The sequence below is a fragment of the Cervus canadensis genome, chromosome 3, assembly GCF_019320065.1.
Source record: "Cervus canadensis isolate Bull #8, Minnesota chromosome 3, ASM1932006v1, whole genome shotgun sequence".
In the NCBI taxonomy this organism is placed as follows: Eukaryota; Metazoa; Chordata; class Mammalia; order Artiodactyla; family Cervidae; genus Cervus; species Cervus canadensis.
Genome location: NC_057388.1, coordinates 96906910 through 96924084, shown reverse-complemented (window position 1 = coordinate 96924084; position 17175 = coordinate 96906910). Strand labels below are relative to the sequence as shown.

Below are 17175 nucleotides of genomic sequence, written 5' to 3'. Positions count from 1 at the left end.
TCTTCCCCATCCCTTCTTTTTCAAAAATACCTATGAAAGGTCAGTTCCAGGACTGAGTCTTGTTAGCACCTCATAAGTGATCATTCCTCCAAATGACTTAACTGGACCAGTTCCTGGAAACTTGGCTATACTGGTGCCGTATGGGTCGGCAGATGTGTTTTCATCACAGAGCACTGATCACTGATGTAGGTCAGTGTGCTCCAAGCTCCAGGGTGCACTCAAGCAGAAGATGTTGTTCAATGGGGATTCTGATTCAGTGGGTCTATGGTGGTGCCCAGGAGCCCACATTGTTAACCAGCTTGCAGTTAGTTCCTGGTAGTCAACAGACCATATATTTGGAATGAAGATTTTGAGGGTCTCCTTCACTGAGTGCCACATGTTACTGCCACTAATTTTGTAGGATTTGCTTCTTCCACCTCTCTGGTTAGTATTTAAGTCCACTTTTTCATTCCAAGAAGCTTGGTTTATTTCTTAAAAAAATCATAATCTAGTCTAAAAAATAAGGGTTAAAAATGCAATTTTAAGCTTTATTTCATGGAAAACAACTTCATAGTTAAATGCGATTTAAAATAAGAAAAAAGTTTGTATTTAAAAAGTGCAAGACTTCACCATTCTCATGTCTTTATTTTTATTTTTTTCTTGTGTTCTTTTTCTGTAGTCCACAGCTATAGGCAGGTGTGATTTAATATGGTTGTTAAAACCTGGAAATCTTTTTTTTTTTTTTTGCCTTCTGTTGATTTTAGATAATATAAATGCCCTCCTGTATTATAGTAGGTCCTATAAATATTAATATTTTAAAATGTGACATTGAATCACTACTTTTCATAATCATGTTTTGACATTCTGTAGTCCTGGTGGTAAAGAGAGTTTTTATAAAGTAAGATGACTTTAGCCTGATGACTTTGAAGGCCACTGAGCAGATGGTGTGTGGTCAGAATGGATTCCTGGGCCTGGTGAATCCAGAGACAAGAAGATCTAAGAGATTCAGCAAAGGACCATGGGTGGGAGTGGTGCTCCATGAGTGAGGGACCTTTGGAAATAATGTAAAGCAGGTGGCTCCCCGAATCCTAAAATACCCCTTTCCTGCTCCCGTGAGCAGCTACCAAAGAGAGTTCATTTTGATATTATTTTCAGTTGGTGCCTAATGTTTCCATTGAGTTGATGTGACATTCACTGTTTTTAGACACTTAATTTCCAATTTTTCTCCAGAATATAGACACTATGATAAGCATCTTCATGCATGTGAATTTTTGTTTACTTCTGGCCTAGTTCCATGATATGAATTCAAGGAAATAGGATTGCTGGCTTAAAGGGTGTGGGCATGTTCATGATCCTTGATGGGTCCTGACAAATAGCTTTTCAATGGAGTCATACCTGATTGCAAAGATACCTGAGACGTAAGTCATGTGTGATGAGTGTGTTGGATTTGTTAATCACTTTTCCAACAATGGGTTTCATCATTTTACCTTCACTCCCCACCCCAAACTAAATAAGAGTAAAAAAGTGCATTTCTTTGCTTACAGTTAAGGTTGAACATTTCCATATATGCTTGTGAAATACCCATTTTCCTTTTCTTATGAAATGTCAGACTTGGACTTTAAAAATGCATTTAATCAGTGTTCCTTTGGGCATATACAGTGAGTATGTGAGTCAAACATTAGACCTGGCTCTTCATTGTTATAGTTCAGTTGCTCAGTTGTGTCTGACTCTTTGAGACCCCATGAGCTGCCACACACCAGGCCTCCCTGTCCTTCACTATCTCCCGGAGTTTGCTCAGACTCAGGTCTATTGAGTCAGTGATGCCATCTAACCGTCATCCTCTGCTGCCTCCTTCTCCTTTTGCTTTCAATCTTTCCCAGCATCAGGGGGATCTTTTCCAATGAGTCGGCTCTTCACATCAGGGGGCCAAAGTATTGGAGCTTCAGCATCAGTCCTTCCAATGAATATTCAGGATTGATTTCCCTTAGGATTGACTGATTTGGTCTTCTTGTTGCCCAAGGGACCCTTAAGAGTCTTCTCCAACACCACAGTTCAAAAGCATCAGTTCTTTGGTGCTCAGCCTTCTTTCTGGTCCAGCTCTCACATCCCTATATGACTGCTGGCTCTGTCTTTGTTAAATGTCAAATACCATTCATCCCTGAGGTATAGATGTTGTTTATGAGTTAACTCTGGTGAGCTAGGTCAGCTACTTTTACTTTAAGCCTTGCATATCCTGGTTCCCTCTCTTCTGCATGTTTTCTTGTTTATTAACACATCTCTTAAACACAGGGCTCAGAGCTGAATACAAGGTTCAGCTGTGATCCCTCTGGTGTAGCAGACAGTGATGTTGTCCCTCTGAGGCTGTATCAGCCTGCCTGAGGCCCCACCCAGCCTGCCTCCATGGCCTTGACCTCAATCATAATATTACGAACTTGAATCAACTGGGAAAAGTTGAAGTTTTCCAATTTTAAATTTAGAAAAAATAAACTCTAAACACATACATTTTACTGTTCTGATTTTCCAGAGAGAAGAAATTAAAAAGAATATATTCATCATATTTTATCAAGGAGAACAGCTCAGGGAGAAAATCAAGAAGGTCTGTGATGGGTAAGCAACTATTAAAGGTTCTTTTCATCAGCTGTTTGGGTCAGGATTAGTTCAGGGTCTGTGCAATAAATCCAAAATAAACTTCCCTGGTGGCTCAGTGGTAATGAATTCTCCTGCCAATGCAGGAGACATGGGTTCAGTTCCTGGATGGGGAAGGTCCCCTGGATAAGGGAATGGCAACCCTCTCTGGTATTCTTGTCTGGGAATTCTCATGGACAGAGAAGCCTGGTAGGCTATAGTCCTCGGGGTCGCAGAGAGTTGGACACAACTTAGCAATTGAACAGCAAGGCTCTAGTAGAGCTTCTTTGAGGTTGCTTAAGGTTTTAGAATAACTTTCCCACGTTTGATAGTAGTGCTAAAAAGGCAACTGCTTTCTAGTAACTGTGGGAATAGGAACAGAGAGATCTTGATGAGTAAAATTTAAAAGGTCGAAAAAGACATTTCAGTTGATTTCTTCACATCCCCTTTATCAGCTGCTAAAGAACAAGCAAACTGCATGCTTAGTTGTTTCTGAGGTTACTGAATCATCTTATGTGCAGCCCCTTAGAAGCAGAAATTCAGTAGAGAAAAGACACCAACACAGTAAGTTCTGGGGAGAAGAAGAGACTAGTCAAGCTTGCAGTTGTTTTTATATAACAGTTGGTGGGTTTTGTGGTTTGAGTGGAGCCCATTCATATAATAGAGCCGCAGGTTTAATTCAGGTGGTGTGAGCAATGTGTTGGGAACCGTAGGATGAGATCCATTGTCTGGCTGCTCACTAGATGGTTACTGTGGGGGAAGGTGGTCATCTAACCAAAGTGGACAAGGGATGGGTTAGTAGAAAAGGATGTGCCTGTGCTTCTTGGCAGTCACCCACGTGTGTCCTGTGGAATGTTTGAAACACAGGTTTCGAGCCACTGTGTACCCATGCCCAGAGCTGGCGTCGGAGCGCAAAGAGATGCTGCAGGGTGTCAACATGAGGCTGGAAGATTTATTCACCGTGAGTGAGGCGTTCAGGCGTGTGACGTAAACACCTGCCATTCCTTGCTCCAAGGTTGGCTGGAATGTCTGCTATGCTTGTCTTGCTGTTGCTGCAGAAGGCTTCATAATTAGGAGACGGACGGCATTCACTAAGCTCGTGGTGATTCTGCTTGTCAGGGATGCTTTGCCTGGGCTTAGAGTTAACCACAGCCCTTGTTAGCCTTCAGTTCCCCACCCCAGGCTGATAAAAGGAACCTTTTATTGCCAGACTGGCCTAGGCCACCTCTGTGATATAACTCACTAGCCAGTGAAGGCGAACAGCCAGTCTTGCTGATTTTTTTCTCCATAGAATTGCCTGGTTGTGTGAGCCAAGCAATTAATTCTGTCAAGGCAGTGAGTCAGGTTTCACATATGAAAACGCCCCCAGTTCATATCCTCTTACTGAATCTGTTGTCACCTAGGATGGCTCTCAAAACATAGGACTTTTCTTCAATAATAGTCATAAGCTTTGTGAGTAATCCCTGAAAGCCACTGGCCTATATCAAATGGTGTATTCCAGATCAGCCCTGTCCAATAGGTGGTGGCAGAAATGTTATATGACGTGCGAGTCCAGTGTCATAGCCGTGAGCCACATGTCACCCCTGAGCATTTGAAATGTGGCTGGTGCCCCTGGGGGAGTGGATTTTTATTTTTATTTAGGTCAGCACAGTTCTAGGTCCTCAATGAGTATCTTTAGAAATTAGATGTGTGTGTGTTCATCTTCCCAGAAAAAGCAGTGTTTGATTCTCTAATCCTCTCTCTTCCCTCTTTGTCACTTGTCAGGGAGACTCTTTCCTTGAAGCAATTACCCCTGAAGTCCTTTCCCCCGAATATTTTGCCTGGTTTTATGAAAACTGCATGAGGAGGGACTTACCTATGGGTTCAGGGGTTGGAACTCTGTGCTTCCTCTGCAGGGAACTCGGGTTTGATTCCTGTTAGGGAACGAGATCCTGCATGCCAGGTGGCACAGCCAAAACAAAGCAAAAGTCTCATGAGGAGGATGAAAGTTAGGCTAGACTTACGCTTAGGTTTCAGATGTCTTGGGTAGCCCTGTGTAATGGTTACTGAAAGGGTTATTGGGTTGTATCATCAGAACAAAAACTGGTTCCATTTAAACAAATCCTATGTGGGCCAGATCACCTATCATTCCTTCATTCATTAATTCGCTTGCCATTTATTGGAGAGGTTTGGTATGTAAGGTATTTCGATAGATATATTAGTTTCCTTTGGCTGATGTAACAAATTACTGCAAACTGGGTTGCTTAAAATAATGAAATTTATTCTCTCACGGTTCTGTGGTGAGAAGTCTGAAATCAAGGTGTCAGCAGAGCCAGGCTTCCTCTAAAGGCACTAGGAAAGGATCCTTGCTTGCCTCTTCTGCTACAGTTTGCATGTTATATCACCCCAAAATTTGAATGTTAAAAACCTAATGCCTAGGACTTCCCTGGTGGTCCAGTAGTGAAGAATCTGCCTGCTAATGCAGGGGACATGGGTTGAACCCCTGGTCCAGGAACTGAGATACCGCATGCTGGGGGCAACGAAGCCCATGCATCACAACTACTGAGCCCGTGCTCCCCACAGCCCATGCTCCCTAACAAGAGAGTAGCCCCTGCTTGCCACAACTAGAGAAAGCCCGAGTGCAGCAACAAAAAGCTTGTGTGCTACAACAAAGGCCCAGTGCAGCAAAAAATAAAAGGCAACAAAACCCCCAAAAACCTAGTGACCTGGATGATGGTATTGGGAGATGGGGCCTTTGGGAGGTGATTAGTTCATGAGATTGGGGTTCTCCTGCATGGGATTAATGCCCTTTTAAAAAGACTCTAGAAAGCTGGCTTGCCCCTTGTGCCATGTTGTGTTAGACTTTGAAGTCTGCAGCCGAGACAAGGGCCTTCAACCATGCTAATCTCAGACTTCCACCTTCCAGAACTGGGAAAATTTTTTGTTACAAAGCACCAGTCTATGATATTTTATCATAGCCGCTTGAGTGGACTAAGACATCTTCCCAGCCGCTGGTGGCTGTCAGCCATCCTTGCTCGTCCTTGCTTTGTTGATGCGTCACTCCAGTCTCTGCCTCCATCGCATGCATCTTCCCTGTGGGCCTCAGTGTCCAAATTTCTTACAAAACACTGGTCATACCGGAATAGTGCCCACCCTACTCCAGCATGACCTCATTTAACACGATCACATCTGCAAAGCCCATATTTCCAAGTAAGATCATGTTCCCAGCTACCAGTCTTAGGACTTCAGCATGTCTTTTGCGGGGACACCATTCAACCCATCACAATAGTACTATAAGGAGTTTAGAAGAAAAGGAAGATACAGTCCTGGCCTCAGGACTTTAACCTCTAGTCCAGCAGGTCAAGGCTTGGTGAGAACTGCGAGGCAGAGGAGTGGCCAGGAGCCAAGGACGCCTCCAGGTCTGGCTATCCTGCATTTTTGCCATGCTATCTGGCATCTCCCTGAGTGTCCTTTGTTTTGTGGGTGCTGTTTTCTCGGCCAGGTGTTAACACAGACAGAGTCTCACCGTCAGAGCCTCCTGCAAGAAGCAGCTGCCAACTGGCACTCCTGGGTCATCAAGGTGCAGAAGATGAAGGCCATTTACCACATCCTGAACATGTGCAACATCGACGTCACCCAGCAGTGTGTGATCGCTGAGATCTGGTTCCCGGTGGCAGACACCGCGCGCATCAGGAGGGCACTGGAGCAAGGCGTGGTGCGTTGTGGGGATGGGGGCGCAGGGGGTGGGGGGGGTCATGTCCAGTTGAGTGGGCCCTCTGCCAGGTGTTCAGATTGCTAGCCTCCTAGATCATGTGCCCCTTACCTGGTAGGATTGTCTCTGTCTTTACGCCTTCGGTCCTTACCCAGTGTGTGGGCACATGTCAGAAATGCCTATTCTTCTCAGTGCTTGACCCACAGGCAACATTTCTTTGATCTTAGCAAGAGTGTACTGGGCACTGATGTGCTGTCACTCCATTAGCTTTGTCGGGCTGGAAAGACAGATAACCAGACACCTGCAACAATAGCCAGAACGCAGGCAGTGGCTGGCTCCCCACGCCTGCCGCTGTGCTCAGCACTCACACACCTGTGTAACTCCTGCCGTGCTCTTGAGTCCTCTCTCTGCCCAGTGGGGGGCCTGTCTCATCACCTATTTGCCCCATTGAAATTTGGGAGAGGGTCAAGGCCATTGGGAATATAGAAACAAAATTTGGAAAAGGAATAAACTCTTGAGAGAGTAAGTAGGAAGGAAGGGAGGAAGAGCAGAGGGCTTAGAACTGTGCATAACATTTGCAGGAGCTTGAGGATGGAGATTGCCAGAGAATCAGGAGGAACTCGACTCTCTTTGACAACTCTCCTTTAAGATAAATTACATAAGTACTAACTTCAGATGATATCATGAGTCTCAGGTTAAGAAATTGTCCCAAGTTCACCGAGTAAGTGACAGGAGTTGGACTGTGATCCATGTGCTTACACCCAGCCGATGGCTTTCTTCCTGACATCTTCTCATATGTTCTTTTTGCAGGAACTAAGTGGCTCCTCCATGGTCCCCATCTTGACAGCAGTGCAGTCTAAAACAGCTCCTCCCACCTTTAACAGGACAAATAAATTCACAGCTGGCTTCCAGAATATTGTAGATGCATATGGCATAGGCAGTTACCGGGAGATGAACCCAGGTAAAGGAATCTGATGTGTTTCTCAACCAGGCAGCTTGAAATGAAAATTGAATAAGATTTATCACAGCGGTGACCTTGGCAATTCATTGCTTTGAACTGTGACATTCCTAAAATCTTACTTGGTTTTCTAATGCCCCAAATTGTCTTTTGAAATGGTGATTAGCAAGATTTGCTCCTTGACAGGATTTCACCTGTTCTCAGGCAGACAAATTCAGTTTTCATTTTCTTACTGATTCAGTGAGGGTCATCTTAGGCATCTTCATAGTCACATAGTGTTGTGTGGGAGAGATGGCAATGGGCACAGATAGGACTTTTAGTCAGAAGACTGGATTCTCAGTGATACTGTATCACTGAGTCTGATTTGTAAAGTAAGGGGGTAGACCAGATGTCCATTAGCCAAGCAGTTTATGGTGCTGCTGTTCTCCAGCCTGGGTCTGAATCTAATTTGTGACCTGTATTGCAGGGTCCTGTGAGTAACTGCTGGAGGTGTGTGGTGCATGTGAATGGTTGGAAAACAAACAAAAGGTGGTAGTGGACAGGGTACAGAAAGCACGTAGAGAGAGGAAACTGGTTTTAAATCCCATTAAACTTTGTGATCTTGGGGAAAGTCACTTTTGTTGGTGGTGTTCAGTTGCTAGATCATGTCTGACTCTTTGCGACCCATGGACTGCAGCATGCTCGGCTTCCCTGTCCTCCACTATTTCCCGGAGTTTCAAACTCCTGTCCATTGAGTTGGTGATGCTATCCAACCATCTCATCCTCTGTTGCCCCCTTCTCCTCCTGGCTTCAATATTTTCTAGCGTCAGAGTCTTTTCCAGTGATTCGACTCTTCACATCAGGTGGCCAAAGTATTGGAGCTTCAGAAGGTCACTTAGCTGCTCCATAACTCAGCTCATCTGTAAAGTGGGGAGTAATAATATTTACCAACTGAAGAGTTAATGTATGTAAGGGCTAAGTGAGTGTCAGGGGTGGGGATGGTGAGGGACGACAGAGTCAGAAAGACGCAAGGGACCAGCTTGTAGGTCATGGAGCCTGGTAGGGAAATCTTTGATGTGGCTGAAAGAATGTTGGGAGGACTCAGGCCGCTGTGATCTCACCTCTACAGCTCCCTACACCATCATCACTTTCCCCTTCCTGTTCGCCGTGATGTTTGGAGACTGTGGTCATGGAACTGTGATGTTCCTGGCAGCCCTTTGGATGGTCCTTAATGAGAAACACTTGCTCGCTCAAAAGTCGACCAATGAGGTGGGTGCCCATCAACTGTCTCACTTGTTTCCTTGGAGGTTATAAGTAGAATATGAAAAATGTGTCTGTTGTTTTCACTGTGGAAATAACATGTTTTGAAAAGTAAGGGAAAGATGGAAAGTTAAAAAAGGGACTAGAATTCAGCATAAAAATTCCTGGCCAAAGGTAAATCCTTTGGATGGTTTGGTACAGTACCATCTTTGTTTATTGTATATTTTTCAATGAAGTATTGATCTTTTTCTTTACTTTTCTTTCCAACATTGATTTTTTCCCCCCTTTGATTAGAAAAGTGATATATGTTTCTTGTAAAAATTGGGAAAATACAATAATCTAACTACCTAGAGAAAATTACAATTAATGCTTTTTTTCTGTGCTTATACACAAGTATATAATTTTCTAAAATTGAAATGAAATAGTCCATGTTAATTTGTAGCTTGCTTTTTTTTTTTTCACTCAAAATATCACAACTATTTTTTCATGGCAGAGCCCTTCTACAATCAGCCCATTCTCAGTGTCTTTATGTAACACTGAGAAATCCTGAATATCATGTCTTCACATCAGTTCACACTTGAAGTTTCCATATTTTCCATGAAGTCCCTTCACAGTATTGTGAAGATTGAGACAACTCAAGCCTGCATTGTATCAACTTAATCAGTTCAGTTCAGTCATGTCTGACTCATTGTCACCTCATGGACTGCAACACGCCAGGCTTCCCTGTCCATCACCAACTCCCAGAGCTTGCTCAAACTCATGTCCATTGAGTCGGTGATGTCATCCATCCAACCATCTTCTCCTCTGTCGTCCCCTTCTCCTCCTGCCTTCAATCTTTCTCAGCATCAGGGTCTTTCCCAATGAGTCAGTTCTTCGCATCAGGTGGCCAAAGTATTGGAGCTTCAGCATCAGTCCTTCCAATGAATATTCAGGACTAATTTCCTTTAGGATGGACTGGTTGGATCTCCTTGCAGTCCAAGGGACTCTCGAGTCTTCTCCAGCACCACAGTTCAAAAGCATCAATTCTTTGGTGCTCAACTTTCTTTATGGTTAATCAGTTAGTATCACTTTGTGTCCATTGTAGTACAATTTATAAGCTGGATGCATACCTTTTAACTCTATCCTGAATTTTAAGAATACCTGCCATCTTTAATACTAGTTGACTTAAGTCAAGCTAGTTCAATGATGTCATAGCTAGTCAATCATAAACAGGGTTAGTGGGAGAATCAACCTATGTCCAATAGTGTTTTCCATGACAAGCATCTTGACAAATATGCTTTCCTATAATTAATATTTAAAGTCTCATACTTAAGCAGTTTTGAGAATGACTGATATATATCAACCAGTCTTACAGAAAGTGCTTTCCTCTTCTTAGTGGATGTGCTTAGAGACTCAGCGTTATCAGTAAAAGTGACGTGTTAGTCCTTAGTCATGTCTGACTCTTTGCAACCCCATGGACTAGCTCGCCAGGCTCCTCTGTCCATGGGATTCTCTAGGCAAGAATACTGGAGTGGGTTGCCATTCCCTTTTCCAGGGGCCCTTCCTGAGTCGGATCGAAGCGAGGTCTACTGTATTGCCAGCAGATTCTTTACCGTCTGAGCCACCAGAGAAGCCCCCTCAATGTCACAAGTGTAGGTTTGACTCGCATGCAATTTAGCAGCGTAAATGACAGCTCTGTTCTTGTCTCCTGGAAGGAGTAAGACAGCAGTTGCTCACTTTCAAGCGCATCTGTTACAGCGGACACTTTTCTTCAGTTACATTTTCTAACCAAGGCTGAATTAAAGGCTGTGAGGCTATGTGGTTTGTTTCCACAATAACTGCCATTTCAGGACTTTTCTGGATCAGCTCTAGAAGCTCAGGAAGACCCGGGTGGGTGTGCCCTTTCTGTCTGGATCACTTTGACCCCCGCCTGGCGGCCGACACGGCCCCTCTGGGCAGGACGCCTGGGTCTTGGCTGCAGCTGTCCGGTGGTGCTGGGGGCCTCCTTAAAACTCGTCTCTGGGGTCTGGTTCAGAGCCCACTGACGGTTGTCCTCTGACTTCCTGGGGCCAGATTTGGAACACCTTCTTCCACGGGCGCTACCTCATCCTCCTCATGGGCATCTTCTCCATCTACACGGGCTTGATCTACAACGACTGCTTCTCCAAGTCTTTGAACATCTTCGGCTCTTCCTGGAGTGTCCAACCCATGTTCAGAAATGGCACATGGAGGTAAGTTGGGACAGAGGTGGGTCACTCACTGGTCATCCAGGTGGACTCAGTTCGCATGCCCGGGGCCTTCTGTGCCTGGTTCTGCTCAGAGGTGCGCCCACCAATTGAACAAATACTTCAGCGTTATCTATGGAGTGTGAGACCTTGTGTCACTTCCTCAGTTAACTGTGCTGGTCACTGTAATGCATGGAAAGTTTTTTCAAAACTTCAGTCAAATTGTGTAGGTATCCTGGAATGCATCCCACTCCCAGGCAGTGTTGTGAAAACAAGGGTGGGTCAGGTATAAACTGGGCATCAGAGTAGCAGTCATGAAAGCAAGAAGACTTTGGGAGAAGAAGGTGGCATTGAAACTTTCTTGCTTGGCCTGGAATCGGAAAGAGAGTGAAATTATGCATTCACGTGCTTAGGAGGCTTTGCTTGAAGAGAGACTGATGCAGGTGTTGAGCTGTATAAATGATTGGTTTCCAGTGTTCAAAGCCCCAGGCTTAGCAGAAGGGCATTATCTTTGACTGCTCAGAACAGCTTGACTGGTTAAAAGCAAAGGAAGAGGTTTTGCACTGCTCATTCCCTGTATTTGCCTTGCGGGTGACAGGGTGAGGAAGGCAGGGGATATTGTGGGCTGGCTGGTGGGGAGAAGTCTTGGCTTTAGGAAGGAGAGACCTGGAAACTCTCCGCATCCCCTCGCCTGAGGCACACTTCCCGCAGGCATCCCTGGTTATTGTGCCATATTTCAGACACACAGTCATCAGAATGGAAACAGCACTTCAGGAGTGGAGATTGGGGAAAGGGAGAAAGATTTTCAAATTTGAGGAGTGGGTCAGTGTGATGAATTGAGGGAGGAGGACAGTGGAGGAGAGGGAGCTTCGAGGGAAACCAACGGGAATGTTGACGACTTTGTGATCTTTGGGGGACCCCAGGCTGCCGGCATCACACGAGATAACCAGGGAGCTTCCAGGTTACTTTACTGTTGTTGTTTTAGTAGCTCAGTGGTGTCTGACTCTTGTGGCCACGTGGACTAAAGCCCGCCAGGCTCCTCTGTACATGGGATTCTCCAGGCAAGAGTACTGGAGTGGATTGCCATTTCCTTCTCCAGGGAATCTTCCCGACCCAGGGATTGAACCTGTGTCTCCTGCATTGATAGGCAGGTCTTTACCGCTGAGCCACCAGGAAATAGGGGCTATATACCAAGGCTGAAAAGCCTCAGGTAATGTTGCTCACGTCTGCCCCACAGATGCTTCAGGTCAGTTTCGGGTTTCTCTGTCTTGCCCTGGAGCATCCAGGGGAAGTGACAGGAGAGCACCTCGAGAAAGGAGAGACAGATGCCTGACCGGAAGCACAGTCATTCCTCCATGTTTTCTCTCTCAAGCACAGTAGGACTTTCTATTGAAGGCATGTCAAGGGTCTTACCTGCTTGCTAAATCTGCGCTGCATATTGTAAGTGGGGAAAGAGAAAACACCATCCATCTCATCCCAGGATTTCTTAGGAAAGATTCAGCGCAGGGTTCCTTTTGATGTGGAGCGTCCTAAGTGCATGTGAGGGCTTGGTGCTGACTGAAGGGGGGCTCAGAGGGGCTATGGTAGTGCTGGGTGTGTGTTACCGAGGCTCCGTGAATCTCCTTTTAGTCCCTCTGCTGGGTCCAAGTGCCCTGTAGTAGAGGACAGGAATGTTAATAAATAAATAAAAATGAAGAAGAAAACATTTTGCAAGATTCCAATTACAGATGGCCATGTCTATGGTTTTTTTTTTTTTTGCAATTAATATCCTGGAGAGATGCCTGGAAGAACAAAACTTTCATCCATTTGAAGACAGCTTGCTTACTGCTGCTCTTCAGGTTTGCACTCATAAGCATAGTGATAGACTCAGAAACGTGTTAAATTGGCAAAACTTTATCAAACCATGCACCCAAATTTTCATTTGCCCTGGAGTGTGCCTGGGAAAGGTCAGAGTCCGATGGTTGGCTGTCACTCTGTAAACGTGGGTCAGAATATTGTTCTTTTGTGTGCAGGCAAATGACCTCTGCCCCCAATTCCAGACTTTTGAGGCCATGCCTGGACTGAGGCCCCAGGCTGGGTCCCATACCCACACATGGATGGGCTTGAGCAGGGAGGCGAAGGGAAGCCACAGGCATCCATCAGAGTGGCAGAGGGCACAGTAGAGGGTTTTGGTTACCGGCTACAAGCTAAGTCTTGGGCCTGCTTACCCTGACAGTGGGATAGAGACACTGTCACAACCTCCTTCACTGGGAACCGTGCACCACTCTCAGTAAGAGGCTATTAGAAGGGCTTTGAGGATTTGGCCTCAGGGAGGATAAGGGGAAGGTTAGGTCATTTTTGGGGTTTGGATAGTGTCCTTATCTTGAAATGTCCATGTTTTGACATTAGATATGATTGTGGAATGGTCTTGTTTTTGTCTTGATCCACCATGGTCACCCTGTGGCCTTATCTGATGTTCTGTGAAATTGCTTATGTTCAACGGCAGATACTATGGCTTGGCTGTGGGCACCAGGCCAATTTCCTCTTTTTATTTTGTCACACAAACACATCTCTGATAGTGAAATCCAGGCATTTGCACTGAGGCGTGCCTTTTGGACCGGGGTCTGGGTGTGAGATGGCCAGTCAGGCCCAGCTGCCTCCACTGTTGCTGAGGGCCTGGTCAGCGTAATCAGGCTTCCTGAACTCCCCGAACTGGGCTACAAATACTACCACCACACTAGCTGCAGGAGGGAGGGAATGTGTTTCTAGGCAGCCTACGTCACCGACGTTCTGTTCTTCATCCTTTCAAATACTCAGTCTTGGGTCCCTTCATAGACTTGTGCTCTTAAAAACAAAAACAAAAAAAATTAAGCCCTAATGTTCTTAACCCCGTTAGGTTTGCACAGACAGTAAGAAGTTCTTGCTCTTTGACATTTGTACTTCTGAGTGAGAAAGGGACACAGATTTAAAGGCAGTCAATGGACCATAATTTTAGTTCCCGGAGGTCAGGGGCCACGTGTGAAAGCCAGTTCACTCCTCCAGGATCAGCTCTTGTGCCCCCAGGGGAGATTTCCCAGGCTGGTCCCAAGGCTGGATTTTATTTCTTCTATGCTTCCCTGGTGTTCAGCTGGAAGAACCTGCCTGCCAGTGCAGGAGACACTGGAGATGTGGGTTCAATCCCTAGGCCAGGAAGATCCTCTGGAGAAGGACATGGCAACCCGCTCTAGCATTCTTGCCTGGGAAATGCCCTGGACAGAGGAGCCTGGTAGGATACACTCCATAGGGTCGCAAAGAGTCAGATACGACTGAGTGTGCATGTACGTATGCTCCTGTCACCCCTTCCCCTGCCTCTTTTTTGATGTAGGGTAGTTTTTTCTTTACCTCATCGGGCTGAGAGCCCTTGGGAAACTCAGACTGTGACCTCCTTGGGAGCCAGAGGGTATTTTCTGTAGCTTAGCACATAGTGCTTATTCAGCGAGTAAAAGTCAGTTTCTTTGTGACCCCATGGATTGTAGCCTCCAGGCTTTTCTGTTCATGGGATTTTCCAGGCAAGAATACTGGACTGGGTTGCCATTTCCTCCTTCAGGGAATCTTCCCAACCCCAGGATCGAACCCTGGTCTCCTAGCATTGCAGGCAGTGTCTTTACTCCCTGGGCCGCCAGGGAAGCATGGTTATTTCTTAATTGAATGAAACAGTTGGTGAGTCACACCAACACTTAGGCTTTGATTGGCTGCTTGCAAGTGGATGACTGATGTTCCCGTAGTATTTTTCCTACCTCTGGTTGATCACTGGCTTTGTTTTTGTTTTTCCTTTCGCTCTCAATAGCATGCAGGTATTGAAAACGAATCCACTGTTGCAGCTGGACCCAGCCGTTCCAGGAGTGTACTCTGGAAATCCATACCCGTTTGGAATTGATCCGGTAATAATGTCTTCTGAGGTTAAATATTATGTAAAATGTCTTGCTGAGGAGATTTCTTCCCCTCCTCTGTGTGGAGGAGAAGGAAGTGTTAGAACCTATGAAATCCACAAACATGTGTTGAGATAGAAGAGCAGGTCATGGAGGTGTCTGTGACACACTGCCCCAGATTTGAGTACACATCCTACTTGTACCCTAGCCACTGGGCCATTTTCCCTGCAGTTTCCCAAACATCTGCCTCTTTCTTCTCAACCACACCCTTGGTGGTTAACAATTGCTTCTTTAAAAGGCACTTGTTTACCTGGAAAATATGCTTATTAGATAAGCAATTTAGCATCCTAGCCAAGTTCCCAACTTTGGCATTTTCTTCCAATGATTAACGTCTTAACTTTTTCCTAGAGAAGTATGGATTTGCTTTTATATTTGCTTTATTTTACTGCATAGAACTAGAGTTTTAAAAAATGTGTTAACTCTGATTGGTTTGTTATATCTACCTCAGTTGGATTTGAGCCAAACAAAGGTGTTCCTTTGCCCAAACTTCAGGTGCAAAGCGATTTCGAGGTCACGCACGCATGTTAGTGCAAAGCCACTGGTACTGTGGCTTTAGCACATATCACCACCAGATGGCAGACTTGTGCTCCAAGTGAGCACAAGCATCTGGACCTGAACTTGGCAGATACGGTTCATAAACGTTTTCTCTATGCTCTTTTTGTTGGAAGAGAACCTGAGACCACAGTTTTACTTGCTGACAGTTGAGAGGAATTAATGTTGCTGTTGTTCAGTCACAAAGTCATGTCTGACTCTTTGCGACCCCATGCACTGCAGCACGCCAGGCTTCCCTGTCCATCACCAACTGTCAGAGCCTGCTCAAACTCATGTCCATTGAGTCGGTGATGCCATCCAACCATCTCATCCTCTGTCGTGCCCTTCTCCTCCTGCCGTCAATCTTTCCCAGCATCAGGGTCTTTTCCAATGAGTCAGCTCTTTGCATCAGGTGGCCAAAGGATTGGAGTTTCAGCTTCAGCATCAGTCCTTCCAATGAATATTCAGGGTTGATTTCCTTTAGGATTGACTGGTTTGATCTCCTTGAAGTCCAAGAGACTCGCAAGAGTCTTCTCCAACACCATAGTTCGAAAGCATCAATTCTTCGATGTTCATCCTTCTTTATGGTCCAATTTTCACATCCATACATGACTACTGGAAAAACCATAGCTTTAACTATACAGACTTTTGCTGGCAAAGTGATGTCTGCTTTTTAATATGCTAAGTTTGTCACAGCTTTCCTTGCAAGAACAAGTGTCTTTTAGTTGAGGGATCATACTGGCCCTAAAATTGGTTCTCTGATCTCTCCTCTCTTGGGGTTCACCCTCTCTTCAGTTTTGAGTTCTCCCACTTTCTGCCTACCTCCCCTCTCTCATAAAAACAGCAAGCATCACCCAGGATTGGTTTTTACTTGACACTTGCATTTTAAGTTTTATCAAAAGAGGTTAAGTCCTTGAAGGCTTGTTTGTAAGCTGCAAGGTGCTAAAAATAAATGCAAGTTGTTATTTTTGTAGACTGGAAGGCTTTATCTTTGGTTCTAGGAGTTTCACGAGTAGCAGGCGGGCAGAGGAGTATAGATGGGTGTGATTTTTAAGGTCTGATTGACCTTCCTTTCCTTTGAATATCATTGCTTCTACTGTCCTGTCTGTTCCCTTCACAGCCCCCATCTGATGCATCAGCAAATCCTATCTGCCCAATTTTACTCCTCACAGACAAAGGGAGAATAGTGTATTTAACCTTTCAAAACTGAGTAATCCAGTCTCTGCGTGCATGCTCAGTCATGTCCAGCTCTTTTGCGACCCTATGGCCTCTAGCCTCCCAGGCTCCTCTGTCCGTGGGCTTTTCCGGGCAGGAATACTGGAGTGGCTTGCCATTTCTTCCTCCTGGGGATCTTTCCAACCCAGGGATCAAACCTGCATCTCTTGTGTCTCCTGCATTGGCAGGTGGCTTCTTTACCACTAAGCTACCTGGGAAATGGTTTAGTCTCTACTCTGCATTCAATTTTGTCATCTGCCCACTAGTTGGAGAGAAAAATGTGAGGGTGAAAGGCAGGGCGGGGTGTTGAAGATAATAAATTTTTTCCTAGTAATATTTAGATTTTTTAAATGTTTTATTCTTTTTATTATAAAGAAAAATAATACATCTTCAACACAATGAACATGAGTTTGAGCAAACTCCAGGAGATGGTAAAGGACAGGGAAGCCTGGTGTGCTCCTGTCCATTGGGTGGCAAGGAGTAGAACGTGACTGAACAACAACAATACATGTGATTAAAACTCCATATAATGCAAAAATTATTAAAAATGGGTTGGCTTTCTTGCCTTTCCTGTTCCTACAATCTGATTCCCCAGAGATAATCTCTTTAATAGAACATTTCTGTGCTTATATTATTAATAGCACTTATATATATTAATGAAGGGTTTGATTTTTACATAATGTAAATTTCTACAGCTGCATTGATTAACTGTTGAGCATCTATTTGTGAATCAAATTGCAAAATATTTGAGCATCAGAGCTGAGGGGACTTTCTAAAAGTGTTTGT

General features: G+C 45.0%; 1 protein-coding gene across 4 annotated transcripts in view; it reads left to right on the top strand.

Moving 5' to 3' along the window:
- ATP6V0A4 (ATPase H+ transporting V0 subunit a4) overlaps positions 1-17175 on the top strand; it is a 67392-nt gene that overhangs the window by 32874 nt on the left and 17343 nt on the right. For all 4 annotated transcript variants that reach the window (XM_043463830.1, XM_043463829.1, XM_043463828.1 and 1 more), the window contains 7 exons: positions 2504-2586; positions 3472-3565; positions 6086-6298; positions 7106-7256; positions 8362-8501; positions 10545-10702; positions 14502-14595. In XM_043463830.1, coding sequence (XP_043319765.1) covers positions 2504-2586; positions 3472-3565; positions 6086-6298; positions 7106-7256; positions 8362-8501; positions 10545-10702; positions 14502-14595 — 933 coding nt within the window. The remainder of the gene's footprint in view (positions 1-2503; positions 2587-3471; positions 3566-6085; positions 6299-7105; positions 7257-8361; positions 8502-10544; positions 10703-14501; positions 14596-17175) is intronic.